The following is a 26,502-nucleotide window of genomic DNA, read 5'->3' as shown; positions in this document are numbered from 1 at the left end:
AGCCGAGCGGCAGCACGCTCCGCGGCCCGTTCCTCAGGCGGGAGCGCGGTGAGGGAGGGCTGAGCGGGGAGCGGAGCAGCCGGGCCCGCCCCGCCACAACGCCCGCCTCGCAGCCCCCCGGCCTTGCCAGGAGCCGCCTCGCCACAGCCGGCGCCCCCACGGGGGCCTTCGGAGGGCGGCTGGCGGCGGAGGAGGGACGCCGGCTCAGCGACCCCTCCCGCCGCGGGGACGGGGGCCCGGGCGCAGGGCCGCCACACCGCCCTCACCCCCGTTACGAACCCCCCGCCAGAGCCGCCGCCAAGGGCCGTAGCCAATCGGCGAGCAGCTTGCCTGCGACGTCACTAGTCACAGGCCAATCAAAACTCTTCAAAGCGACGGCTCCGGCAGGACAGCCAATGGCTGGGCGCTGCTCAAGGAGCAGGCGGGGCGCTCTTCGCTCCGGTAACGATCACTTCCGCGGGGCTGGACGGGGAGCGGTCAAGGAGACGAGAGGAGAGGAGCGTTCGCCACTGCCGGCGGCGGCACAAGCGGCTCGGCGGGCCCCTCGGGGCGGGCGCTGCCCCACCAGCCGTGGAGCCGCCGCAGCGCCGCTCCTCAAGGCCGCGGCCAGCTGAGCCCACCCCGCTGCGCGGCCCTGCTCGCTGATTGGCTATCACGCTTCCCCGAACGCGGAATACGGGGGCGGGGCTGAGGCGCGCACGCCCTTCGTTTCCGGGTTGCGGGGGCCGGCGATTCCCGTTGCGCATGCGCCTCGAGCGCCAAAGGGGTGGGGAAGGAATAACATGCCAGCCTTAAGCCCCAGGCGACACGGGATTGGCTGGGAAGCCCGGAGCCAGCGTCCTATTGGGCGTCTGGAGTGGGGGAGCGGGGACTGGCGGCTCGCTGCTTCCCATTGGGCTCGCTCGCTGCCCGTCCCGAAGGGTCCAGGCGGCCATTGGGTAGCGGCGCTGCCAGTCCCCGGGGGGCGAGTAGCGGTGGCGGCGTTTGAGGGGAAAGATGTCGGGCTGCGAGGCCCGCGACGCCAAGAAGCTGGTGCGCTCGCCCAGCGGGCTGCGCATGGTGCCCGAGCACCGCTCGGCCCGCAGCCCCTTCGGCCTGGACGAGCCGCCCTGGGTGCCTGACAAGGAGGTATTTTCATCCCGAGGGGCTGGGAACCCGGGGTTGCCATCGCGCTTCTTCCCCTTCCTTGCGCGTCCGTTTCCCGGCGCCTCCCTCCCTCCCTCAGCCGTCGCTGCCCGCCGGGGCGCGGCGGTGCTGGAGCGGCTGGGGGGCCCTTCGCAGCGCGGGGGGCTGCGCCGGCCCCGGGGCGGGGGCTGCGCCGGCCCCGGGGGGCTTGCAGCCCTGCCCGGGGGGGAGCTGGCCCGCCCGGTGCTGAGGAGAGCCAGGCTCGGCTCGCCTCGCCTCGGACCCACCCGGCAGCGAATCGGGCTCGCCCGGGTGCGGTTTTTTTAGTTGTAAACCACAGGTTTTTATTTCGCTGAGATAAATGGGCTGAAAAGGACAGGACCGGCACTCGTCCTTCGGGGATGTGTGGCCCTGCTACCAAAATTAGTGAGGAACTTAATGAGTTAAAAGCGTAGCGAGCTATGCAGTATTAATGTTTAGTAGCGTTGTCCCTTTAAAAGCTTATAATACTGAAGACCATGTTGACTTAAAAAAAAAAAGTCTTAAGGCAATAAAGCTGAGTTAGACAGCCCTTCTGGCTCCCAGTGTGAATGTCCTTAGTGTTAAATGAGTATTAAATAACTTAGACTGTTTCAGTCAACTTTGCCTTTAAATGCTTTTCAAGTAAACTGTGTGATCATGTTGTTATATTAAATTTCATGTAATGCGCATTCTTTGTTACCAGTCCCTACAGCTGGATGGTAATACAACTTGGAATCAATTGTTTGTTTATTTAATTATTGCCAACATTCTGTGGTGTGGATGCATGCCGATGCATTTAAGTGTGACCAGGATTAAGGTTTTTGTTGTTGTTGTTTTTTTGTTTGTTTGTTTGTTTGTTTTTTAGATGAGCCAATATGAATTTAAGCAGGGAGTCATTATACAAAGCCATTCTTTGCCAGATACTGACATGGTTGGTCTGTTTTGTATGGGAACACTATGTCCTCCTTGGTTAGGAATGAGGAAGAAAATTTTCTTGAGGCAAAAAGTTCTGTGTAAAAGTAATAATTCTGCAGACTCCCTCTGCTAGCACAGCTTCTGCAGCTCAGACTAACCTTTACTGTCATAATGTGCATGATTAGTAAGTCAGTTGCTGGTTTTGTTCAAAATAACAACACTTTTTTTGGAAAGTGACTTTTTCAACTTATTTTAAACTAGCGGTCTGCTGAAATACCTTGGGGGAGTTTTCTCAAGTTATTCTCTTCCATGCTTAGAGTATTAAAAAAATCCTCCCTGTCCTCTGGGAGGTGGGTGTCTGTCTGACATGAAGCGTAGCTAAGACAACATTTTCAGTGGCGGGAGCTGGGTGCCATTCGAAGGACCCGGTGCTCAGCTCTCTGGGTTCCCACCCAGCTGGCACCATATGTGGTGTGGTGCAGATGGGGCGTGTATTTATCAGGGAGCGTGTAGCAAAGTCTGAGCAGTTATTGTGTAAGTGCTTTCCCTTTGCGTTGCGTGGAGTCTGCTTTTGCTGTGTCGGTGACTTGCTGTGCCCTGTGTGCGCTGACCTGCGCCACCTGGAAACATGATTCCTGATGTCATCATTAGTGGATATAATTTGTGTAACAGTTAAATTGAAATTAGCTTTCTCCCTGACCCTCTGAAATGTAGTTTTGTATTTCAATAGTCCTTGATTATAGCAGACTAGCTTCATTTAAAAAAAGTAAGGTACTTCTAACTCAGTCTAATACATAGCACCATCTTAATTCAACTAAAAGTTGTTTGAGGATTGTGGTAGAATTTATTTAAACTAGTTAGCTATATTTAAGACTTAAGTCTGTGTATTTTAGATACATCAGTCTGATGTGTTGTTAGTTTGAATTCTATATTACAGTTGTACTGCAGGTATTCATTCTCCTTAAAATTCAACTTTTCCCCTGTAGTCTGCTGGTCAATAAGCTGATGGTGTTGATTTCTGATTGAATGTTGCCTTTGCGTCAGCAATGTATTATAGGCAAACATTTAAATGCATTTGTTAATTCATATTCTTAATCTTGCATTATTGTTCTTTTGTAAAAAGTTATTTTACTAAGTTTTGTAAACTGTATTGAAGTGCTGACATTCCTTTGGTTAATGATTACCAAATATGTTACAAACTTCTTCCTTAAATAAAGCAGGTGCACAATATACAGGGAAGCTTATAAACCCCATGTTTTTATTAATAAAATGAAATGTAAAAAGACAGTGTTATCTGGTTAATGAATTCAGCAACAACACTTCTCTTGTTACCATGTTAGATGTAATTAAAAAAACCATGTTCTTTGTCCAAGCAAGAGACTGGTATTGGCAAATGTTGATCTGGCTTTTCAAATATGCTGGCTTCTGCTGTGTGGCCAGTAACACTCACAAATTCAGTAGCTTTATTTTTCTTATGCAGGAAGAGGCTACTGGCTTACTTTTTAAAAGTAAAGCCACCTAAAAATTATGGCAGTTAGTAGTTTGGCAAAACTTATATAACACTGAAATGTATTTAAATTTTATGTCACAAGATTATACAGTCTTAAAATATCAGTTATTTTGAGGAGTTTGAAGTGTAAGACTGAAGCAGGACTACAGAAAACTTTTTTTTTGGTAGTCTTATTTATAATATAAATAATGGGTTGAGGTGGATAATATTATGAAAATCTGTGCAGAGCATCATTAAACTTGAGACAGAGCTTAAAATGCTGGCATGCGCCTGGTCTAACCCAGAATTTCTTCATTAATCACCGGCAGAGCTCAGCTGATGGTGTTCCTGTTAAGGAAATCTTGGACTAGAAATTGAGTAGAATTTGTATGTTCGAATGGAGAGGTGGCCAAACCTCGTGCCATCCAGCCGTGTCCCAGATCTTTACGTGGCCGAGGAGCACTGGGTGCCTCGGAGCTGGGGTGTGCGAGAGGAGCGTACGGATGCGGCGGCAGTGATTCCCTGGGGCTCCGGGATCACTGCGGGAGGGGACTGAGCTTTGTGTAGCCGTGTCCTCTGTCGGCTCAGGCTCTCGGGGTCGGCACTAGTTGCGCGACAGAGCTGCGCTCGGGCTGCTGGCAAGCTCGTGTAGCTCAGGCAATGAATTGGCCCTGTACAGTTGTAATATCAGAAGGCATCGTAAGCTGTGTCTGCCCTATGTTTGCATTGTGGTGTTTGCCACTCGGGCATCACCTGTTTTGGTCAGGTGTGTTACAAGGTGTGATTTGACGAGCTTGTGAACATTCACATTTGCAAAAGTTGGCTGTGTTAACAAGCTTAACCAGGTGTTACCTTGCATCCCTTCTTGAATCACTTTGTTATTGTACATGCAAATAAAGCATATGAAGTGTAACTATAGCTTCCTGTCCACCTATGGTGCTCTCACCTCTGGCTGGATCTGCAGTGTTAGGCAAGTTTGTTATCACGCTTCAGCAAATGCATGAGAAGTTCCACTCTATTTGTAATGAACAAATTCCGGTATTTCAGAATTAGTAACAAAATCCCACAACTGTTGGATGTTCTTCCATTTTCCTCTTGCTATATGAAGTAATCTGATATTAGTATTCATGGTATGTTGATTGTATGTGAAACGAATATACTCATGACATGCATTTTAATTTAATTTCTTATTTTATATCTTTTTGTTTCCACTTTCCAAAAAACTCGGATTTGCAGTAGTTTTAAAAAGCCTGTGTCTTGAAGACACGAAAAGTATCTCAAACATCATGCTTTCTTCTCTGTAAATGTGATAAAAAAACCCCTTAAAGCTATAAAGCTTAGTTCAGTATTCATGCACTCTCTAATTATGTCGGCATATGGATGAATAGGAAGGATTCGCCTTTCAAGATGTTTTTCAATAGCAATCTCTTCCCAGGCAAAGTAGAAGTTGATATTATGCAAATGGATTCACTTGATTTTGGTTACTTGAAGCAGAAGTGCCTTGAAGGAACACTGTCTTGAGCCTACTTGTATTAGAACATTTTTGTAGGAAAATCCCGTTCTGTGATGCCTGCTGCCATCTGCCATTTGACTGGTGGTTTATTTATGACTGCTCTATGTATGAGGCAGTGTTGTCATGATACGTTTGGAATTCAGAAATGTTTTTCTATGGAGTTTGTATTAAATAAGAGAGAATGGATAACTCTTCCTTCCTGAAAAGCAACTTGTATGTTTAGCGTAACGTTGTGTATGAAGTCTATTTAGGACAGTATTTAGAAGACCGTTTTTTTCCCATAGTTTGTGGCTTGTGCTGTCTAATTTCTGACAAAAAAAAAAAAAAGTTTTCATTAAGAAAATTAGTTAGACTCCTGGTAAATTCAAAGTATACAAAAATTCTTGCCAGGTCGTGCTCCCAGACAAGCTATTAAGCTACACATGTCAAGAATTAAAAGACTAAAGATCAGAGTAGGCTAAAATGTGGTATTAGCTGTAGAGAACTACTTGTTACAGAGGTGAAACCTGAGGAATACTGAAGTTGCTTTATGCTGAAGGATATTCATCAGTGAATGTTAGAATAAGCTTTTCTGCAGCCATTGTGGGAAGAGGTGGTTGGATGCCTTATCAGTACGCTGTTTGAGGCGCTACAGGAACACTTCTAGTTCTCTTTTGTGTGGGATTTAGAAACAGGTAGTTTGTTGTGACAAATATTGCAAGTAGCTATTTATGTTCCGTTATAGTGACTGCAGTTACTCTCTAATTTGTTAAACTTCTGTTTAGATGTCAGAACACTTCATATAGGCTGTTGCAAATTATTAACAATCTTGTACTTTAAAAGAGCCTGAAACGTTTCTAGAGAATGTTTAACTTAGCTGCTGTGATATTTTCTTAGCTATCGTTATTGAACTTGTGACGGTGGTTGGGTATCTGCTGAAGCAGAAGTCCCCGAAATAGATGGCAAAAGCTGTTGTAACCTGAAGGAATTCATAGAACATAAAGGGTTAGGTATTGAAATGTGTTAATTAAAGGCAAACGGTGATTACTGTGTGCTTAGCAAATAGCACCTGCTCAGCTTAGGGCATGCTTTTAAGATGACATTCTGCTGTAGTTTGAGATAGTTTAGTTTGAAGAGCTTTTAGATTTCTAGAGTTACAAAACATACTGCAGGATCTAACCATGTTCTCCCGATTCAGGTGTCAGGCATAATTTTTCATTAATATTTGCAAATAAATCTAACAAATTGCTTTATAAGCAAAAGCAACTGGAGACTGGTTTTTGATGTGGTGGATAAAAATACGTAAAGTCTTGGTGAAAATCTAGTGATCTAAGCGGTGAGTGTCAGCCCTTTGGTAAGTGACTTTCTGTATAGAAAACTTTAATTGTTGTAACAATCACTGATCACTTCTGCTAGTTTAGAAAATCAAAACTGTCACCCCTTAAACTCTCCTTAGTTGCAAGAGAGAAACTTCAATGTTTTTCTGGCTTTTCTTTTGGGAGGAGTGTGGGTGTAAGCTTGTTTTAGGAAGGAGATATTTCAGGAAGGGACATTTTGTAGTTGGAAGAAAAATTAAGTCTTAGTGGCTTGGAAGAAAACCAAATATCTCCTAGCATGTTTCAAAAACGTGTAAGTATTGAGAGCATTAAAATACATAAACAATGTTTTAGAGAGTCAACAGAAGCATCACAGTATAGCATAGTGAGGATGACAACATAAAAACAGTCGACTGTGGAGTATATGACTGTCTGGATAGCCGAGCATAATTAAACATAAATACTTCTGAAATGTAGTTTAGACCGCTGGCAAGATGCAGTATTCCTTAGGGCGAATGAGTTTGGCAGCTTTTTTTGTCTTACAAATGAGGATGACATTGTTTTGCTACATCAATATTAAAATAAATGAAAACCATCCATGGTGAAAAGATAAAGGATGGAAATTTGTTGGAGGTGTTTCTTTTTAGGGCATAATATAAAGCTTAGTCTTCGCATATGGTAGTAGGATTAAAGGTTTAGAAATCTTGTAGATTAATATTAATTTGTACTGTTTTCTAGTGCCCAAGATGTATGCAGTGTGATACAAAATTTGACTTCATAACTAGAAAGGTAAGAGAAATCAATGAAATGTAAAGCATTAACTGTTGCAAAATACTAATATGGACTTTTTTTGATTTAAAATTTAGATTTCAGTAGAATAGCGTGCAAAGTCTGATATAACTTAAAGTAGTTTTTCTTTCTGTTCTGCCTCTTCTAAGTAGAGGTCCTTTTTGTTTTAATTCTGTTTCTTTGAAATTCTTCGTGGTGCTCAATGTGTAACACATAGAGTTTTTCCAAATTACTGGGTACTGACAGGATTGAAATTCAAAGGAAGAGTTAGAGGAACTCGCACTGGAGTGGGCTGCTAACATCAGTACTGACACAGAAACCAAATCAACTAATTCAGTTGTGTTTTGGGACATAAAATTAGTTGTGGAAATGTAAGCAAAAATGTTTTCAGGAGTAATGAATTATAATTGTACATTAAAGAACCGTATTGGTAAAATGTGGAGAACCAAAACTCAGATTCTCCTTCTGTTCTAAAAGTAAACAAGGATTTATCTTGGGTTTGGAAAAGGGAATTTCTAATTAAAGTAGAAAGTATGAACCGCCTTGATTGCTGTGAGCCATAAGTAGGCTCACTGTACGAAGAGAAAACACTAACATTAAATTATGTTCATTACATAAAAGTAAGCAGGCCACTGTGGAATGCATGCTGGTGTATGGACTGCTACTATCAGAAAACATTCTGCTGATACTGGGGTTTCTGCATGGAGAAGGAAAGCAGCCTCCCAAAAAAAGGCCAACGATGATTTCTGGCAGGGAGTATCATTCTTTTGTATAACTACATTGACACTCACTCAGCACGCTCTTGTGAAAGTGAAGAAAGATGTGCAAGTGTGACTTGTAGTGCATCGACGTAGTCAGTGTTTTTTATTTTATTGTTTGGAGGGCAAGGGAAGGAGAAATTGTAAACCAGACGTAGTAATAGGTTATACCAGATAGGTGTAAATTTTCAGGAGGCCTGAAGAGCATTAGGATGTCGGTTAGCGATCCTAGTACTCCTAAATCATTGGGTGTACTTTCTCCTAGTTCTTGTTTTACCCTGTAGTTGGATGGGTTAAGAGCATGGTTGTTGGTTGGTTAGAGCATTTTGAGAAGCACTAATTCATTAGGCGGCTGTGTTTTACTTGTGTTAGCTTTGGGAAGTAAATGGAGGTAGCCCTGGGAAAGAGGTACTCCAGAGAATTTTGCATAATGTTTGGAAGGAAAGCCTAACACTGATCAAAACTGCAGGGTATCAGTTCCTTGTATCAAGCTGATCCAACCTGCTTGGAGCCACAAATCAGTTCCTGCTTGCCTGGAATACTTGTTCTGACATGAGAACTTGCATCAGGAAGGCCTGCTGGGGCTGTCCCACCCCGGTGGGGATTTGGAGCACAAGCCACTCGTTGCAGATTTAGCAGCTGTGAAACACATTGCAATACTAGTTCTGATTTTGCAACTTCACTGGATTTGTACTACGCTGCCTGAGATTTCTGATAGAGAAATAGCTTTAGGTTTTAAGTTTCCATGGGAAAAAAATTGAGAATAAGTTTTAAGGTAGAAGAATAGGATCTCCAGTTGAAGTTTCCCAAGATCTTTGCTTGAAAGTGGGAAGGGACCTAGAAACCACTGTTCTTTTGTATTTTTATTGACAGTAAGGTTTCCTGGGCACTGGAGAAGCCCTTTCGGGGTCTTGTGTGGTCTGCTTTAGAAGCATGTTTACAGAGTGCCAACAAAGGCTTATAGTGCTGCTGTTCATCCTGTACTCCGTCCTTGGTGTTCCATCTTCAGAGATGTCCTTCTGTCACTCTAGCATTTAAATTTCCTTTACCTATCCCTCAACTTGCATGTTTCACACCAGAGAAACTGCTCTGTTTCTTGGGGAGGAGGATATTTACGGTGGTAAGTCTATTAAATTATTCCTTAATAGTTTCCTGTGTAAATAAATAAAGCAAATGTTCTCTCATGCTTAGCATCACTGCCGAAGATGTGGAAAGTGCTTCTGTGACAAGTGCTGCAGTAAAAAAGTGCCTCTGCCTCGCATGTGCTTTGTGGACCCTGTGCGCCAGTGTGCTGAATGTGCCCTCATCTCTCAGAAAGAAACAGAATTTTATGACAAACAGCTTAAAGTGCTCATGAATGGTAAGGACTGAATGCATATATATGCTGGTTTGATCTCATTTATATTTATTCAAATGCGGTGTTGCACAAATGCGATAAACAGCAAGAGTAATGCCTCTTGTCACACAAGCTGCAGTTTTGTCTGCTTTAAATACTTTGTTGTTGCCATGCTTCTTATTTGCAAGTTAATAATTCTGTGTTATCTGTTTATTTAGAGAGAAGTTTACACTTTTTAGTCAATATTTATAAAGAGTGATTTAATTGAAGACAAAGGAATTTTTAACGCCTCTGAGAACAGATGTGTGTGCAGTTGGCATTCTTCTTAAAATAATGCATCTTTTAGCCAGATTCCTGTTACATTAAATAAGGATGAAAACTACGTAACAATAGAGAATATTTTAATATTTTCTAACAAGAAACAGTGCTTGCTTCAAGCTTCGTCTGTTAGCTTTGATCTTGTCTATGGCCTACAGCTACGGTTGATGGCAGATCATCGTGAGTGGTCAATTTTGCGTAGCATTAAAACTACATGCAATACAGGAATTCGTGTTCCAGTTACGTTAAGAAAGCTGAGTCTTCAGTTTTTAAAATATTCTGTGATTGTTTCTGTTCACAGAAAATATTCTGTGATTGAGAGCCCTTTTGATGGGCTCTCGACTCTCAGCACGGCTCCAGTGTGTATAATCGGTAAGCTAAACCACACGTCTGATTAGCGTGACCGTTCCTAGGGAGATTCTAGGTTCAGAAAGGAGTATGCTCATCCCTGTAACACGCAAATCGTTCTTCACTCTGCTCTGCAGATGAAGGTGTAGGTGAGGTTTCAAATAATGTATTTTAAACTGAAGATTATTTTTTTTTTTAAAAGCTTGTCCTGCTTGCATTCGTGTTATGCAGTTCAAGCCTGAAGTTGTTCCTGACTTACTGTAGAGCCACAGATCTCAGTCAGAGAGATGGTGGTTGTGGTGCCCTTTGCAGTTTTGCTGCTGTTGCCTATCTCGCTTAGCAGCAGGCTGGGGGTCCGTGCTGAGGGGACAGCGAGACTGCGTAAAATTGTGACATAGACAGCGAGGTGAGGCTGGCTGAGGCTGCATGGTTCGGATTATGGAGATGGATTGCAGACCATTTGGCAGGGCTGTATGTGGTGTGGTGTGTTGGTTTTTTTTTATTATTATTTTTTTATTTCCCAGGCCAACAGTATTGGGATTAGGCAATACAGGGAGCGTGAGGCGTGAAGGAAATAAAGTGGTTAGGCATGTAGTCTGCTTTCTTTTAAGTGATGAATCACTTTACTAATGTAGCTAAGATGACTTCCCTGATGTCAAAGCAGCTGTTTTGAGCAGGAAGAAACATAACATGAAGGCTGAAGTTCATTGACCTCAAAGTAAGACTGAGCTAGCCTTCAGTAATGAAAAAGAGGTATCCTTACTATTTATTAAGCATAGAGCTGAAGGTCACATCCTGCTATTAGATTCTTCTGACAGATTTTTTTTTTTTAATATTGAAACAATAGTGTGTATTAGGGTGACAAGATAGGGTCTTTAATTGCCTTTTTTTGCCATCTCCAAATCTGTTCTCATTTTTAAGATTGACCTTAGGTATCATCTGTATTTCTACAACATGTGGGAAAAATTACATAGCAATTGTGAAAGGTCCTGTGATTCAGAACATGATAATTAAAGATGCGCTTTTTATACTTGAGTGTTTTGCTGATGTTAATCAGTTTGACATTTCAATTGGTCTCTTAATTCACCCAATTCAGTGTATTAGGTGCAGTAAGTAAAAATTAGTTGTCCTTTTTGATACTTGCATGTTCCTTCCTAAACTATGCATTAGAATACTAAAACATTTCTTTCCAGGTGCTACATTCTTTGTAACTCTGGGAACATCCGATAAATCTGAGCTCATGGTTTGCCGACTCTCCAACAATCAGAGGTGAGAAAGATTGATAGAAATTGCACTTGTAAACTATATTATTGTTGCACTTACAGCTATATTATTATCTAATCACCTAAACAAAATATGAGTGGTGTGCTGTGAGGATATTGGAAAGAGTAATTGGACTGAAAGGATATGTACAGCTTTATTGGAATTTGTTGGTTTGAGTTTACTAGCAGCGTGGATCGGAATGGCTTAGAAAGGTGGAGCTCCACTCACTGATAATGCCTCTCAGTGCCACTGGAAGGCAGTGGTTTTGCCAGCTAATGGGGGATTGGAGGAAGGGGGAGCAGGGAAAAATCTGTAGCCACTGAAAAAAGCTTGTTTCAGAATGATTCTAATACTGCACCATATTGTTTAACATGCAGCAAAGCATTACTTTGGTCATCCCTGTAGTTTGGTTGGCTAGAACACTTTAGACGCCGTGTTCTCTTCTTCCCCCAGAACTTTGGAAGAATGCTTTTAATATTTTGAAAGAGTCTCCTGGCAAACCGAACTATATGTTTTGTGTTGTTTGTTTTCCTTTAAATGGAGAACTTAAATGAAAAGTAATTTTTCCTTCTTTATTTCTCTCCCTCCCCACCACAAAACATATAAAGAGCCAGTCACTGAGAGATTGTGTTTATTTTTTTCCTTTGATTTGGACTTGATATTGTAGAAAAAACAGTTTTGTTTTGTTTTTTTTAAAGTTTTTCTTCTGTTACATAGATACCTAGTTTTGGATGGAGACAGCCACTATGAAATTGAAATTATACAGATTTCAACTGTTCAGATACTTACAGAGGGATTTACTCCTGGAGGTAAATTTTTTTTCATTGAATACAAATGAACTATTAAGAAAAAAATATATGAAGTTGTAATTATTGTTCGAGCTAGACAGTGCATTTCTAGGTTATTGGTAACTTAGGTGTAACTATATTAGTTACAACTGCTCTCAGAATAGAGCACAGTGTGTGTGGAACCCTGTCCATGTGGCTGTTGGGATTTGGGGGGAAAACCAAAGAACTGAGAAATTACCTTAGAGCTCTGATATGGGAGAACTTCTTGATAAACCTGAGTAAAGGCGGTCAGCATCTGTTCTGATCCTTTCTCTTGGCTAAATACAAACATCTATTGATTCAGAAGCTCGTAGGAGGGAACGGTTAGCCCTTGGTAGCTTCCATGTCAGAATGCAGCTGGGATTTCTCTTCTACTGGTACAAACAATTGTGAGGGGAGTGAGAGAGAAACTGTGGGGAAAAATAAATAATTAAACTACGCTTTCTTAATTTCATTCACGATGAAGGGGTGGCCGAATGAAACTGGTAACATCTGAATCAGAGGGCAGCCACTTACTGCCTCATCTCTTACCAGATTTTAGAGTATTTCAGGATGAACTTGAATATGATTTCACTGAAATGAGAACAAACAAGGTCAGGAATTTTAATAATTGTTCTTTAGCAACACCTCTGTCACTGCTGGAATTTTCTAATCGGACAGCCTATCTGTGCAATAGTCAGTCAGTACAGCATGTTAACTTCAATAAAGTTATCTTGGTATTCAAATCCACCAGATGTGTTGCTGAGTTACTTAATTCCTTGTTCACTGCTCTTCTGACTGCTTTATCTTTTTGCCTGCCTGCCTGCCTTCTTGATGGTAGAGAAGGATATTCACACTTACACCAGCCTTCTGGAGAGCCAGCACATTACTGAAGGTACCGCCCGTACCTTTGAGCATGACACACCTAAGCATGTTGCCATGACCCCCCTCCCGTCTTTCTTCCTCTGCAGTGCTGGTTTTTTTGCTTGATTGATAGCTGTTCAACTTCAGACAAGTTGTGTTCAAATCTGACATGTATCTGTTCCTTCCCACCTGTCTGTTCAGTAAACTGAGAATGAATGTTTTGTAACTTTTTGGAGGAGAACTAAAACATTCGAGGCCACCTTTAGACCACATGTGCTATTGCCCATACTAGAAGAGAGAAGGGAAGATGAGAAATAATATCTTCAGTGGTACACAGCATTACGCATCACCTGCTTCAGCAGAGGTGTGCTGAATTGTGTATACCAGAAATCAATAATATACTTCTTGGCTACTGTCCAGTAAGGTTTTTGCACTGAATAAACTGTTAATTAATGGCTTGCTTTTACACTTCTTTAAAATAAATACGATGTCTTGTTGTGTAAGGTGTGTGCTGCCTGAGTCGGTGATGTCCTGGAATGCCAGACATGGGCAATGTGAATAAATAAAACTGGTCAAGGCTGTAGGTGTTGGATTTCCACGGGTTTATCTCCGAGTAGGGCCCTAATCTGTTCCTCTGACCAGGTGGATGCAGGGGAGCGAGTGATGAGGAAGTTGGGTATCAGTTTATCCCAGAAGAGGAGATAATAGCTACTTTTATAAGCACTGTTAGTGGGCTTTTGACCAGGTTGCTTAGACCGAGGTTGTCTGTCTTTGGCTCCTTGGATATTACAGTAACGGCCTCCAGGAGCCCTCTCGGGCAGAGTTTGCATAAAGTGTCCCTGTCTGTGTGGTGGAGCTGTTCCTGGGGCTTAGTTTGTGCTCTGCTGCTTCAGGAAGTAAGCAATGCCAGTCAAGTCTGCGTAAAGCATCAGTGTGCTGTTCTAAACAAAGCTTTTGTTTCATTTCTGTAGTTTTGCTTTGGTTTATTTTAATCTCTATGCAGCTAGAGTGAGAGAGAGACAAACATCTCGCTATCAGACTGTTGTCAGAGCAACGTCTGTTGTAGCGGATTTCCCTCAGGAAGTCAGTGACGTTGCCAGTCGTCGTCTAGTCTTGCCTAAGCACCTTTCCCTTTGCCAGATTCGGAGGGACTGCCGACCGCTGTGCCAGGCTGCGGCTCGAGCACGGATCCCCTCTCCGATGTCAAACCGGATGCTAGTAACGCAGGTTATAAACCGCAGGCTACAGTGCGAAACTGTGGCGTCTACTGAAGAGAAGGCGTGGTAACATTAAAGCGTGAGGGTACTCCTAGCGTGTGTTGCTAGCGGCTTTACCCGAGGGCTTACAGAAGTTCTGCCTCGGTGGTTCTCAGTGAGGGAATTAGCCAACACTGAGCCTGCACATTCCATTGCCTGGCACTAACGCCCGTGGTCACCGCCTCCCGATGCGGCAGTTAGCGCCCCGGCAGTTGCTAGCGCTTTGAATGAAGCGATGAGGTAGTTTTCTTCAAACACGCTTACTAGCTAGAAGTTGTGTTACTTAGTTGGTGAAACCTGTTGCTGTTCAAGGGTTTCTTTCTTTTTTCAGGAGGCAACACCCGTGCTATAGGTATGATTCTGCAGTATAAGGTACCAGGATCGGAGGAGCTCACGCAGATGAAATTTACGGCCAGTGAAGACTTCAGCTGTAACAAGAAGCTGTCGGCGAGCTGGCTGGCAGCTATGCATAAGGTAAGCAGAGGAGGCAAAACTCACAGAAAGCTGAAGAAAATCTTAACGTGGGGTGCTGAGTAGCACTTAAGGGAGTATGCAGCCTTAGGAGGCTTTTTTAATTTTTATTATTTTTTATTTAAGGATTTTAGGGCCTTGTTGCTTAAGAAAACGGAAGCTATGGATGGTTGTTATGAACATGACTTTAGCTTTATGCTCGGATACCTGAAGAAGATAGGCACTACAAAGAGTTTCCCAAGATGTCATGTGTGTCGTTAGGTGAAAGAAGTAGGAGTTAGACTTCCAACTTCCTTAGGTTTTTGTTACTCACTGAAGAATGTGCATTATGAAATACTCTTCTGAACCTAAACTCAGCTAACTATGAACTATGTTTTAACTACTTTAGGAAGGCTTAAAGAAGTTGCCGATTTTTGAAAACAGGAGCAGGGATGGGGGCAGGACCCTGTGGAAGACGGTTTCATCTTCTGTTGTTAGGCTCTGGATGGCTAATGAAACTGGAGTTTATTATTTCATAAGTCAAAGTAATGGGAGACAAAAACCAAAACCACCCCAACTAGTTCTGGAACTTGGCTCATCTGGTTGATAATTAGACCTGTATTTTGTAAGCTGTCTGCAAATGCCAGCGTGCGGCTGTTTGCCTCTCTACCGCCGCTGTTAAGCTCCCCGGCCACCCCTAGCCCCAGCGTTTAACTTGTGTTCAGCACAGTGCACCCAAACTTCGTGTTGCCACGGGAGGACAAGTTAGCTCTTCCTTATGCCTGTTCCAATTCATCTCTCAAGCGATGCAACTCCCACAAATATGCTGAGAACGGGTATTTTATGGATAAGCTTAACACCCTCCCTGTGCTGATTTGTCTCCTTTGACTGGGCTTCCGAGTAGTGAGACTTACAGAGGTCCTAGTGAACAGCACGTAAAAGGAGTTATTGCTAGAGAAAGGACGTCTGTTCCCATCACGTACTATGGTTTGAGACGAACGGAACACTTCACCAAAACTTTGCGAGGGGGAAGCAGAAGAGGTAGGAGGAATATAGAACGGAACAACGTTGGTTACTGCATATGTTTAGACAGATTACCAAAATCTCAGAACTACTACTTCAACTTTTTCAAAGGCAGTTTTCATTTTTCATTTCTGACCAAAAAGAAACAAGTGAGTTGATCTAAAATCTTCAGTGACTTCAGGTTCTGCACTTAACATAACCTTGAATAGTTTAAAAAAAATTACTGAATGCTATTAAGTGCCTTAGCCTAAGGAAGACAGCAGAGGAGGAACTTAAAGCCTTGGGTTTAAAGGGCACGTTCGGAGGTTAGGTGGCTGCAAGTGAAACTTCAGTTAACACAATGACGTTTTGCCTTCATGTTAGGCAACGAAACTTCTTTATGAGTCCCGGGACCAGTAAGACCAGCAAACGGTTGGCCACTCGAGGGAAGACACCAGCCTCCATGGACCTGCCTCTCACTTTCTGCTAATTTGACAGCTGGTAACATTTGCTGTTCTTGACCCTCTCTCATTCCAGTGTGGTTCATTATGTAAGAACTGGCAAATGCAATGTGAGTATTTTTTGAACCATGAGTATTCACTATAGTGTGCAATATGTATACAATTAATGCTTTAAACAGCCTCACCTTTTAAGACTTTGTATATTTTGTTAAGCCTTTACTGGCACTTAATATGAAAGTGACCTGCACTACAGCTAATGTACAGCACAACTTTTATAGTAACAATTATATATACTGTTTGCTACAAAATGCAAACAAATGTATGTCTCTTCTGCAGAGAATAGCTTTTGGGTATAGATCTCAGGTTTTTCCCTCTATCCAAATGTTTAAAATCAATGATGTACAATAAAATCTGCCTTAGATATGATTTTATAGAAGTCACTTGATTTTTTTAAACATTTCATTTTAAACATCTAAATATTTCACCAAAAATCACCAAACTGGACTTACATGAACATGATCTTGAAACTTTCCTTCTGTAATAAATAAGCTTCCAGAATAGTTTTTAGTTTTGTATTTTCTTTTTGGTAACTAGCTTTTGTTAATCTAACTGTAACGCTATCTGAAATTGTATACAATTTAATGTACAAATATGAATAAATTAATTCACTTATTTAAAAAAAAAAAGGTGATACTTAATTTCACAGTATGTAACTTCTTTAGTGATGGATACTGTGGTCTCTACCCTCTGAAACTTTTGACTTTTTATAAGCAGCACCCTAATTTTAGGTCTAAGCGTTGATAATTGGTTCCACTACTGGGATGAATCCTCCAGCTACGTGTGCTGAGCCAAGTGTCTTTCTGCCCTCCGTCTTCCTCCGCTGGTAGAAATTGAGGAAACAAGCACGCAAGGCTCCGGTGTCAGCTTGTGTGTTAAGGACCCTTGAGAGCTTTTCTAGACAAGTATTAATTTGTTGCAGTTGGAATACCGGAGCACTGGTAGTGTAAGGAGGTTCCAGAATTGTTTGGCAAGTCATTTTCTGTGCAGCTGGTAAAACAACGAGGAAACTTGAATTAGCAGATAGAACACAGCATGCTCCAGTTATTCTTGGTTTGTAGACTATGACCAAAGGCATGTCTGCTGTGGCTACCTACATAAAAATACTGGAGAATGCAGCCATGCCTTAGCAGTACTTTATTGTGCACATTTACATGTTCTCTGAATTAGTGTATCATAGGCTCTTGAAATCATCACATTCATGTAGCAAATTCTTCAACAATAATACCCTTTCACTTTTCACCACAATATATACAGTTAATGCTAACCTGTGGTAAAAGCAAGTTACAGCACTGCAGAAATGGATATATAAATTATACACAGAACTTGTACATGAAGAATTAATCAAATTGCATACTGTTAAATGGGAGAAAATTACAAGAAATATGGCTAAAACTTATAATGGGAAATTCAAAATATACTTTTGGTATATAAAATCATGTACAATTAAAATTCCAGTGAAGTGCCTTTTTTTTTTTTTTCCTTGAAACTACAATGTAGTGGAATAGGTTATTGCATAACTTGCCTTGGCAACAGATGTAGGCTGCCAAGAACCACAGAAACTGTCCTCAAATAAGCTACTGCCTTTCTTAAATCCTTCTCTAAACCTTGTTTCTTTCTTCTCCTTGACTTAGCATCTACACAACCCTCTTTCTACTTCGATCCAGTCCTTCATATTTTCTTCTAGACTGACTCAGGCAGACTTCAAATTACACAGTATAACCCTTACCGGACTCTTACCCTTTTCAACTATTGCACTTTCATCCATGCAGACGTACAAATCCCTTAAGCTGCTGCAAGTTCGGTACTAACCGTTTTGTCCAGGACGGACCAGCTCAGGTGGTTAGCAGGGGAACCTTTACGTTAGTAGAGGTAACACTAGTGCTGTAGGCTGAGTAATAAGAAAATAAACCACCCAGTGAAATACTGTGTAGGGGTTGAGAAGTGTACAAATACTGCTGTTTTGTTAGTTCTCTAGCTTGATTCTAAACGCAAATAATACTAGATGCTAGACTATGTAAAGCTTTCGTTGGGGTTGCCTGGACGAGGATTTAAGTGTATACACTTAAATGTTACCACTTAAAATCCTAGCCTTTGTAAAGCTTTGGTGACTACTTAATTATGCACATAACAGGTGAAGATCTTGTGTCCTAGAACCCAAAAAGTTGATGAGTAATGAGAACTCAACATTCACTGGTATCAAACAAAATACCCAAAATCCTGATGTGGGACAGTTACTGTGGGGTTGGAGCGAACTGGACAGCGTATCTGCACTCCGCAAATGACACCTCTGAACATTTAACACAAGAAAGCTCCTACCACGGAACTTTAACTTAAAACACTGCTTTAGACGATAGTTGGTGCAACACTGTAGGTAGTGGAGGTATCGCTCTCCTCATCAGTGGCGGGTCACATAAAAACGATCCTCATTTACAAACTGCAGATCTTGAAAATCTCGGATGCTGTCCATTTAACAAGAGAAAGCACCATTAAAACTAAATCTCATAGTTTTTTTTTCTCTGTGTGAAATGATCAAAAATGATGGCTCCAGTGTATGGTTTCAGTTTCCAGTTACCAGCACGGTATTGCACTGTTGTGCAACTGAATTCAAGCAAGGGTTCGCTGTCTAGGTTTTATTCGTGGATATAACTGTAAAAACAGAATAAAAATATTAGGCTTTGCATGGTTGATACCAAGTTACCTATAAATCAATTCGGTTATAACCAACGGGTACTTATTAACAAGAACTGGGGTGATGAAGTGTTTTGTGGGGGTTACAGCATGTTCCTAGGTAACTTCTGAAGAATTAAACCAGACGTAGCAGGAGGCCAAGGGCTGACTTATTCCTGCCAACAGCAGCAAAATCACTGCTCGAAGATGGCTTGGTTCATTTAGCTCAAGATCCCAGACTAGACCAAAGGATGCTTTTATGTAAGTACAAGAGTTCCCTGTCGAGCCCCAGAGAGAGGTTATTTCCTGCTCTATAAGGTTTTCTTACACATTTTGTCCTCTGTATCTCTCTACTTAGTAACAGCCTTGCGTTCCCGGTCTCTCATGATACCAGTGTTCCATTTGACTGAGAGCAGCATAAATGACTTGCTGACAGTTGTAATCTTCAAGGCTCTTTCCCATTTTAAATTTGTACATATCTATATATTGCTTATCTCGTGCCAGGTATTAAAAACCTTCCTGAAGAACTTCCTGGGCCAAAGCTTAGAGCTGCCTCATACAGCCACCACACTTTACATAGGGGCCCTATATTTTAAGCAAGGGAAAAAAACCAACTTATTAAAGCATTAAATATATTAGATATGCTAACTTGCCAAATAAAAACCAGCACTAATCTCCTAACCGTAGCCTCTCCTTTTTGTTTATGATGACACAGAGGCCAGAGAGAATAAGGATAATCTGCTTCACCGCACTTCATAGCAGTGTGTCCAGATGATGCACAGAAGGATTCTGACCAAAGATCCATCTTGTGTTTCTACTTCAGGAGAAAGTACAAAATAGAAGGGAGAAGGGAACTTAGAAAGAACTTACCCCAAGGAGATTTTTAGGCACATAGCCTTCTTTATCATTGAGGCGGGCCCACCACCACTCTGTTTCATTGTCATCCTTGCGTCTTAGAATAGTAATGGCGTCACCCTCGTGGAATGACAACTCGTCGTTATTCTGGGCTTCGTAATCCCACAGAGCGTACACCACTCCTTTATTCATCACTCCCAACTTCTCTTGCACTCCTATGAACAAATTAGAGAAGACACTAGATGGTAAAATATCCTATTTTTCACCTCTGAGATTTTTTAGTATGGACACTGTGGCCCAAATATTAGTCTCTTATAAATAAAATATCATTAAGTGTTTTTAGCACTTTCATGACGAAATGTTTTCATAAATTTAACTGCATAAGACCAAATTTTACGGAATATTTTAAACCAATTTAGAGCATGAGATTTTCTCATTTGTTATATATGCAATAGAAACTTCACAATCTTTTATTCAAATGAGGATAAAAATAAGTTTTACAAATGTTTGAGCAAAGCAGCTTTATAGAACTGCTGTTTTCTCACAGGCCTGCTTTCTACAACAGACCTTATACAGTAACACTCGAAGCTTTTGAAAACCTGCACAATGTCAGGTATTATAGCCTTAATGAAGCTTATATCCTCTGATGTAAATTAAAAAAAAATTGTCTGCTCCATCAAGGTACTTTTCTTGCAAAAATATATCTTGGTAACTAAATATATTTAGTAAGTTAATTATTCATAAAGTACACGTGTTTCTTCATGTGATCTGCTAGAATTTTGTGCACCTGGAAGTTGGAGGATCTCTGTCAAGATACTTGACAACTCACTGTTACTGTCGAAACCTCCCCATGGAAGCATTTCCTTGAAGTTAAGCCAAATTAAACTTTAAAAATCTGTAACATTAGAAGGAGCCTGCGAAGTAACTCAAAGAACAGAAGGACTATGAGCAACATAATCAAAAGACTGTTTTGTTTCTAGCATTTTCAGGTGATGGGCTGTATTGTCAAGTCGGGGGCATAAGCAGATGTTTCATGCAGATCAGAGAGACAAAAAGGGATTAATTTTAGAAAAGCTAAAAAAGTTTGTGAAGTAGCGTCACAGCTTACCATACAAGAACTGGGAACACTGAATATAACCTTCTTCCATCTCTTCACACTTGTCTGCAGCGGTTTCTATATCACTTATAGTTGAAGCAAAAATAGCTGCCCCAGATTCAACCAGTAGTTTACAGAGATGAACACTATTGCAAGAAGCAGCACAATGCAAGGGTGTCCTGAAATAAAGCAAAAATGTAGACATGAAAAAAATAAACTTCCAGGATTCCTAAGTATTTTACCTTGCAGTATAGAGTTTAGTCTGTCTATTTTTAAAGGAATTTGTTCTTTATGATTATAGTATACGTATGTATTGTCCAAAACCTGTCAAGCAGCTGGAGTGGATCCCAGGATTTACCAGTAGATTTACCCAGGATACTCCAGTAAAGCCAAACATTATAAAATAGATCTTAGCAAAAATGTTGATTTTCATAGCTTACAAAGCTTCTGGGTATAAAAGGGTATCTTCCAATATCAGGAAATTTGAAAGGTAAAATAAGGTGAGGGCAAAACAGATCAGCACAGCAAGGTTTCACATCCCCTCCAAACGCTTCAGAAGTGCTACATCTACCTCTAAGGCTGGAGTCTTCAAGAACACCAAAATCTGTGGTGGGTTATATGAAGATGAAACTTAAAAACAAATGAACTTTTGTCAGTTATTTACAGTTTAGTTATTTCAGCATGTGAATAAGAAATGCAACTATGCCATTTAGTAAACCCAGAACGTAGTATACTTTAAGTGTGCTTGCACATGAGTTGAACACAGTGTAACCTTGCATTTGAGTTTGTCACCACCTAGAGATGAGAAAGTCCTTGTTTACTGGGGGTAAAGGGGAAGGAAATTGTTCCCAAAACAGGTCTCGACTAAATTTTGAATGCGCATCAAAATGGCATTTCTGCCAGATACGAAGTTAAAAATATTGACACTTACCACCCATCACTATCTGCTGCATTTACATTTACACCAAAATCAAGCAGGAACTTCACAATGTGGTGATGACCAGCACACACTGCGTTATGCAAAGGTGTAATTCCTTCATCATTTGGTTTACTGGGATCATCAACCTATTGAAAACATAAAATAATTCAGCACTTTTTTTTCACCCCCCTAAATATTTGAAGAGGTTGGCATTGGTTAGAAGCTCACCTCATATATGATTCGTTGTACAAGATCAAATTCTCCCTCCAAAGAAGCATCTAGGAGGAGGGCCAACGGATTGAACTTCACTCTCAAACCATGGCCTGTTCTTTCTGAGTTAGGTTTCTTCAAGTTAGTACGTTTCGTCTGAGTAGAGATGAAGGTTGGAAGGCATCATTTCAGGTTGCATATTACAAATGATTCAGTTACTTTTTAACTAGATCAAGAATCCCATCCTCCTTAAATGGTAGCAAATGCTTCTATTATAAAGTCTCTAAATAAAAGGCTTGATACCTTACTACGTCTTACTCAGTTAAAAAATGAAAAAGCATGCCAATGTAATCTAGAGGCTTCTAATTAAAAGGTAGTGAGTACAAGGAACAAAGCACTTTTAAGCCAATGGTTTTTGAGCACCACAATCTTAACTGTATCTAATCATAGAATCAAGGTTGGAAAAGACCCTTAAGATCATCGAGTCCAACCATTAACCTATCACTGCCAAGTCCACCACTAAACCATGTCCTCGAGCACCACATCTACCCGTCTTGTAAATACCTCCAGGGATGGAGACTCGACCACTTCCCTGGGCAGCCTGTTCCAGTGCCTGACTGCCCTTTCAGTGAAGAAGTTTTTCCTAATATCCAACCTAAACTTCCCCTGGCGCAGCTTGAGGCCATTTCCTCTCATCCTATTGCTTGTTACTTGGGAGAAGAGACCGACCCCCACCTCGCTACAGCCTCCTTTCAGGTAGTTGTAGAGAGCAATAAGGTCTCCCCTCAGCCTCCTCTTCTCCAGGCTAAACAACCCCAGCTCCCTCAACCACTCCCCATAAGACTTGTGCTCCAGACCCTTCACCAGCTTCGCTGCCCTTCTTTGGGCATGCTCCAGCTGAATGGGTTTCTGGTGGATTGTCTGAGACACTTGAACTTTTGCTTAGACTAGAAAGCATGACACAATTAAGCCTGAGTATCAGTATCTACTCAGAGGAATCTTTGCCTTGAATTAGCAAAAGTATCTGCTGTAGGTCACTACTGACAAGTTAGAGTTTTGCTGCGGGAAAGAAAAGTACAGAACATGAAGCTATATTATGTGACATTCTAGCTGGTGTTATCAGAAGAAGCATTCTCAAGATCTGAAAGACATTTAAATGTGTTTTGAGAATATTCTAAATCATTCACATGTGCCCTTGTCACTTGCCAGAAAAAAAAAAAAAAAATCTATTATTAATTACAGCTTTTATGGAATGCTTTTATGCTCCTATTTAGTACAGCTATTTCAGTTTGGAAAATAAAGCTCTCCCAGTATGAATAATATCTGTTGCTAGCATATTCCATTCTCCCAGAAGTATCCTGGCCCACTTGTGCTCATGGAAAATGCCTACAAGGCCCTATGCACACTGTAGTCAAATTGTAAGAGGAATGCAAGGTCCCTACGTGAATGAAAAAGTGGAGATATTCTTTGAAACCAATGTTAAAGTGAGTCATATCAACAACTAAGAATAAAATTCTGTTTTCTCCCTATTTTCAATTCTCCATATGCTGTAGATTTTGGTAATGACAAGTATTTAAAAGATTTTTGGTGCAGCTGGAGGAGGGACTTTGAAAGCAATTCAAATTATGCGACAAGCCCAATAGAAAAACATTTCTGCTAAAACAAGTCAGCTGTGTTGCTGTTAGTGTTGTCAGCCCTGGTCTCACATTTCTCTGCTGAGAGGGGAAAAGGAGTGCACTTCTCCCACAACAGTTATTTCAGCTTGTTTGCAAATTAAAAAGCTTCCCACTGCCATAGCTTACCCTTAGTTTCATACAAATAAGTTATCTTTGTAGGCCCAGCAAAATGGAAAAAAATATTTTTAATGGAATCTCAGATCTCAGAATTAGTTCTACAACAAAAGTATATCCCCCAAAAGTTCTACAGCCTAAGGTACATACACAACCCCCTTCTGCCGCTGTGCATATTTTTCTTATTAAACAGCTATATTAGTAAAGAAACTCATCCATTAGAATCCTTCTTGGAGCCCCCCTGGTTTTGTTTTCTTTTCTTTTAGTATCATGAAACTTGAAGTGCAGACATACCGTTTAGCATAAGCTTACCATCTTCCAGTTATGTTTAAACACACAACTAATTCTATAGTTCACAAAACTGCCTTTTTGCTTTGTTACTTACTGGAGGAAGTGGAGGAGGAAGAGCAGGTGGCAAAGGAGCTTCATCTTCTACTGGAGAACTGACCTCCGGTGTGGGACTGGATGACTGTTCAGTAGAAGGAACTATAGCAGGATTGTTGTTGTTATCTTCAGTTGTCTCAGATGTTTGATTTGTGGTTTCAGTGCTTATCAGTTCCTCAGTAGCAGGAGAAGGTAATTCATTATCATTGGCATCTGACGAAGGGGGTGGCTCATCAGGAAGAGGAACTGTAGGTTGCACAGAAATAGGTTCTTCAATATTGCCATTGGTACTAGTGTTACCATTATCAACATCAGCTAAGATGCCTATGAAGTCCTGTGGATTGCTTGGCTGGTAAAAAGGGGCACTTTCTATTCCTCCAGCAAGAGTATTAAAGCGCTGATACAATAATTTTTGTATATTTGGTCCACTTGGGCCTTCTGGTTCAGTGATAGAACTACGCTTCTTTAACGGCCTAGGAGCATTGGCCAATTTTCTTCTCAGAGCTTCAAGGTCAGCATCACTTTGATATCGTAGGGGTGAATGCACAATAGGTGTGAGCTTAGTAGGACTGAGAGGGCGAGGAATGTTTTCCACATTGCTGTTTTCACTGGGCGGCGGAGCATTTTCCAGCTCTTGATCTTTTTCAGAGACCTCCGTCTGAGGCTGAGATTGTGGCTGTGAGGGAGTCTGGGCAGGCAAAGAACCATGAAGGAATGGCAAGGGCGAGGGAGAAGTCGAACCAGATTGTAATACGGGCTTTCCATAAACTGAGGAAAAGACAGAGGGAAAACAGTGAAGAACTGTTCTCAGATTACACAATAAAATATTTGCAAATAAACTGCATATATCTCTGTTGCTACTTGTTTGACGCTAATACAGAAAGAAAAAAAAAATCAAATTAATTACATTGGAACCTATCAAAACAGAAATAAATACTCACCTGTTGGTGATTGTGATGCTTACAATTATAAGCTACAAGTAACCCCTGGAATGTTTTTCATCTTTCATGAGGAAACAGTAAGAGGAGAAAAACTCCCCTCTCCAGAAACTGTTTTTTCAACTTATTTCTGAAAGTATTGGTAGAATATCCAGACTGTATTGTTCTAACTGCATCTTGTTTTAAATAAAAGGTAATTGAATGTACACTTATTTATCACCCCAAAAATATACAGGATCATTTTTGTGCCACGCTGCATACATGAAAATCTCTTTCCTCTTCTCACAGATTTAGACAAGGTTTTCAAACTGATATGGAAAGTAAACTAAGCCCAATAAGTAGATCTTAACAGTCTATTTCAAAGGAGAAAAATAAAGCAAAATATGTTCTACCTGCTTTTACTGACTTATTTAAGGTATTGTATACAGCTTGTTGATAATTCTTTGGTGGTGTTGCTTGCTGAAGATACATTGAGTAGATGGAACTGGAGTTCACTGTCTGTGGCCCTTTTCTGGGAGACTGAGGCCTTGATCCTTTATCAGCTAGAAAAGGTCTGATTGCCACAGTTAAAGGGAGTTCTGGCCTGCCATCTCCTCCTGGGAACAAGGGGGGGCCAGAAGGTTGATACGTAGGGCTGGGAGGTACAGAAATTCTCTGCTGAATCTGTTGTGAAGAACTGGGCTGATGTACATTGCTTGGCGGCGGAAGCGGAACGGGTCTTTGCCGATTTGTTATACTGGTGCCAGGTCTGGGCAGGCTGCCATCCTTCCTTCTTTCTAGAGAATTTGTAGAACCTGTTCCTAAGGGAACTGGACTTGGATAGGTCCCATAGTTTTGAGGCAACTGCTTGCTTACACCAGGAATTGTTGGTGGCACCTTCCCCAGGTCAAGACCCTATGTAAGAACAATTAAAAAAAGTATATACCATTTAATTAAATAAAACACTTGTGAGCAAGAATATTCCTCATTCAACAAAACATACTAATAACATTGTGTGACAGCAAAGGAGTCAATATAAACAATCTGTGTTCCTTAATCACTAGGTATGATTCTACTTGAATTTACCACAAGACCTCATCATACGTCAGACAGAGGCCACTGTTTAAAGGCATCTTCAGGTATCATATGTTAATATGAATCCAAAACTATTTGCATACTTTCAAAGCCTGAATAACTTGTTCTAGGTTCTGGATCTCAGTATCTAGTTGACAATGTACTCGATAATATATAGTGTGATAACAGAGTTTACCAAAACTATTTAAAGACAAGGTCCTTATTCTTTAAAGATTACAGTTAAAGAATTCATAAAGTACTAGAACAACAGTGCAGACAGACAACACCAGTGGACTCACTCAAGGATGGATTTAATGACTTCTTTTGTGAGATTTTTTGTGAGAAAAAGAATGCACTGAAAAAGTGATAGTCTACACCAAGGAAAAATAGTAACGAAGATTTGAATTAGAAAAAGAGGAAGGTGGGGGAGACGATTAGGGAAGAGCAAAGGGAGAGAAAAGGGGAGACAAGATACGCGAAAGAACAGGAAGGAATATGAACTAATGAAGTAGAAAAAATAT

The 26,502-nt window shown here is 41.2% G+C and overlaps 2 protein-coding genes across 8 annotated transcripts in view; one reads left to right on the top strand and one right to left on the bottom strand.

Annotated features, from left to right (window-relative positions):
* Positions 1-920: 920 nt before the first annotated feature.
* ZFYVE21 (zinc finger FYVE-type containing 21) lies at positions 921-16,950 on the top strand. 6 transcript variants are annotated; one of them, XM_082318462.1, is made up of 8 exons: positions 921-1,128; positions 7,097-7,147; positions 9,097-9,265; positions 11,101-11,176; positions 11,888-11,979; positions 12,818-12,871; positions 14,428-14,570; positions 15,933-16,950. In XM_082318462.1, the coding sequence occupies exons 1-8, from the start codon at positions 997-999 to the stop codon at positions 15,966-15,968; spliced, it is 753 nt and encodes a 250-aa protein (XP_082174588.1). In that variant the 5' UTR covers positions 921-996; the 3' UTR covers positions 15,969-16,950. The 6 variants fall into 6 exon arrangements, with proteins under 6 accessions (XP_082174588.1, XP_082174584.1, XP_082174587.1 ...); XM_082318458.1 differs by lacking the exon at positions 15,933-16,950 and adding an exon at positions 14,956-15,901; XM_082318461.1 differs by lacking the exon at positions 15,933-16,950 and adding an exon at positions 14,694-15,042.
* A 179-nt stretch (positions 16,951-17,129) lies between these two features.
* The window catches only part of PPP1R13B (protein phosphatase 1 regulatory subunit 13B), a 74,338-nt gene continuing 64,965 nt past the window's right edge, over positions 17,130-26,502 (bottom strand). For both annotated transcript variants that reach the window (XM_082316994.1, XM_082316995.1), the window contains 7 exons: positions 25,321-25,822; positions 23,992-24,758; positions 21,835-21,972; positions 21,619-21,752; positions 20,700-20,866; positions 19,607-19,806; positions 17,130-18,715 (listed from right to left, as the gene is read on the bottom strand). In XM_082316994.1, coding sequence (XP_082173120.1) covers positions 18,674-18,715; positions 19,607-19,806; positions 20,700-20,866; positions 21,619-21,752; positions 21,835-21,972; positions 23,992-24,758; positions 25,321-25,822 — 1,950 coding nt within the window. In that variant the 3' untranslated portion in view covers positions 17,130-18,673. The remainder of the gene's footprint in view (positions 18,716-19,606; positions 19,807-20,699; positions 20,867-21,618; positions 21,753-21,834; positions 21,973-23,991; positions 24,759-25,320; positions 25,823-26,502) is intronic.

The sequence above is a fragment of the Platalea leucorodia genome (genome assembly GCF_965183815.1).
Source record: "Platalea leucorodia genome assembly, chromosome: 7".
NCBI lineage: Eukaryota > Metazoa > Chordata > Aves > Pelecaniformes > Threskiornithidae > Platalea > Platalea leucorodia.
Note: the sequence above shows the minus strand (reverse complement) of the source record. Positions and strands in the feature narration are given on the sequence as shown.

What these genes read in the sequence shown, in the direction of transcription:
- ZFYVE21 (XM_082318458.1), top strand. Translation starts at nt 997, where the DNA reads ATGTCGGGCTGCGAGGCCCGCGACGCCAAGAAGCTGGTGCGCTCGCCC. An exon ending in GCTTAAAGTGCTCATGAATG is followed by an intron (nt 9,266 to 11,100) that starts GTAAGGACTGAA and finishes ATTTCTTTCCAG; the next exon opens with GTGCTACATTCTTTGTAACT. An exon ending in CGACTCTCCAACAATCAGAG is followed by an intron (nt 11,177 to 11,887) that starts GTGAGAAAGATT and finishes TCTGTTACATAG; the next exon opens with ATACCTAGTTTTGGATGGAG.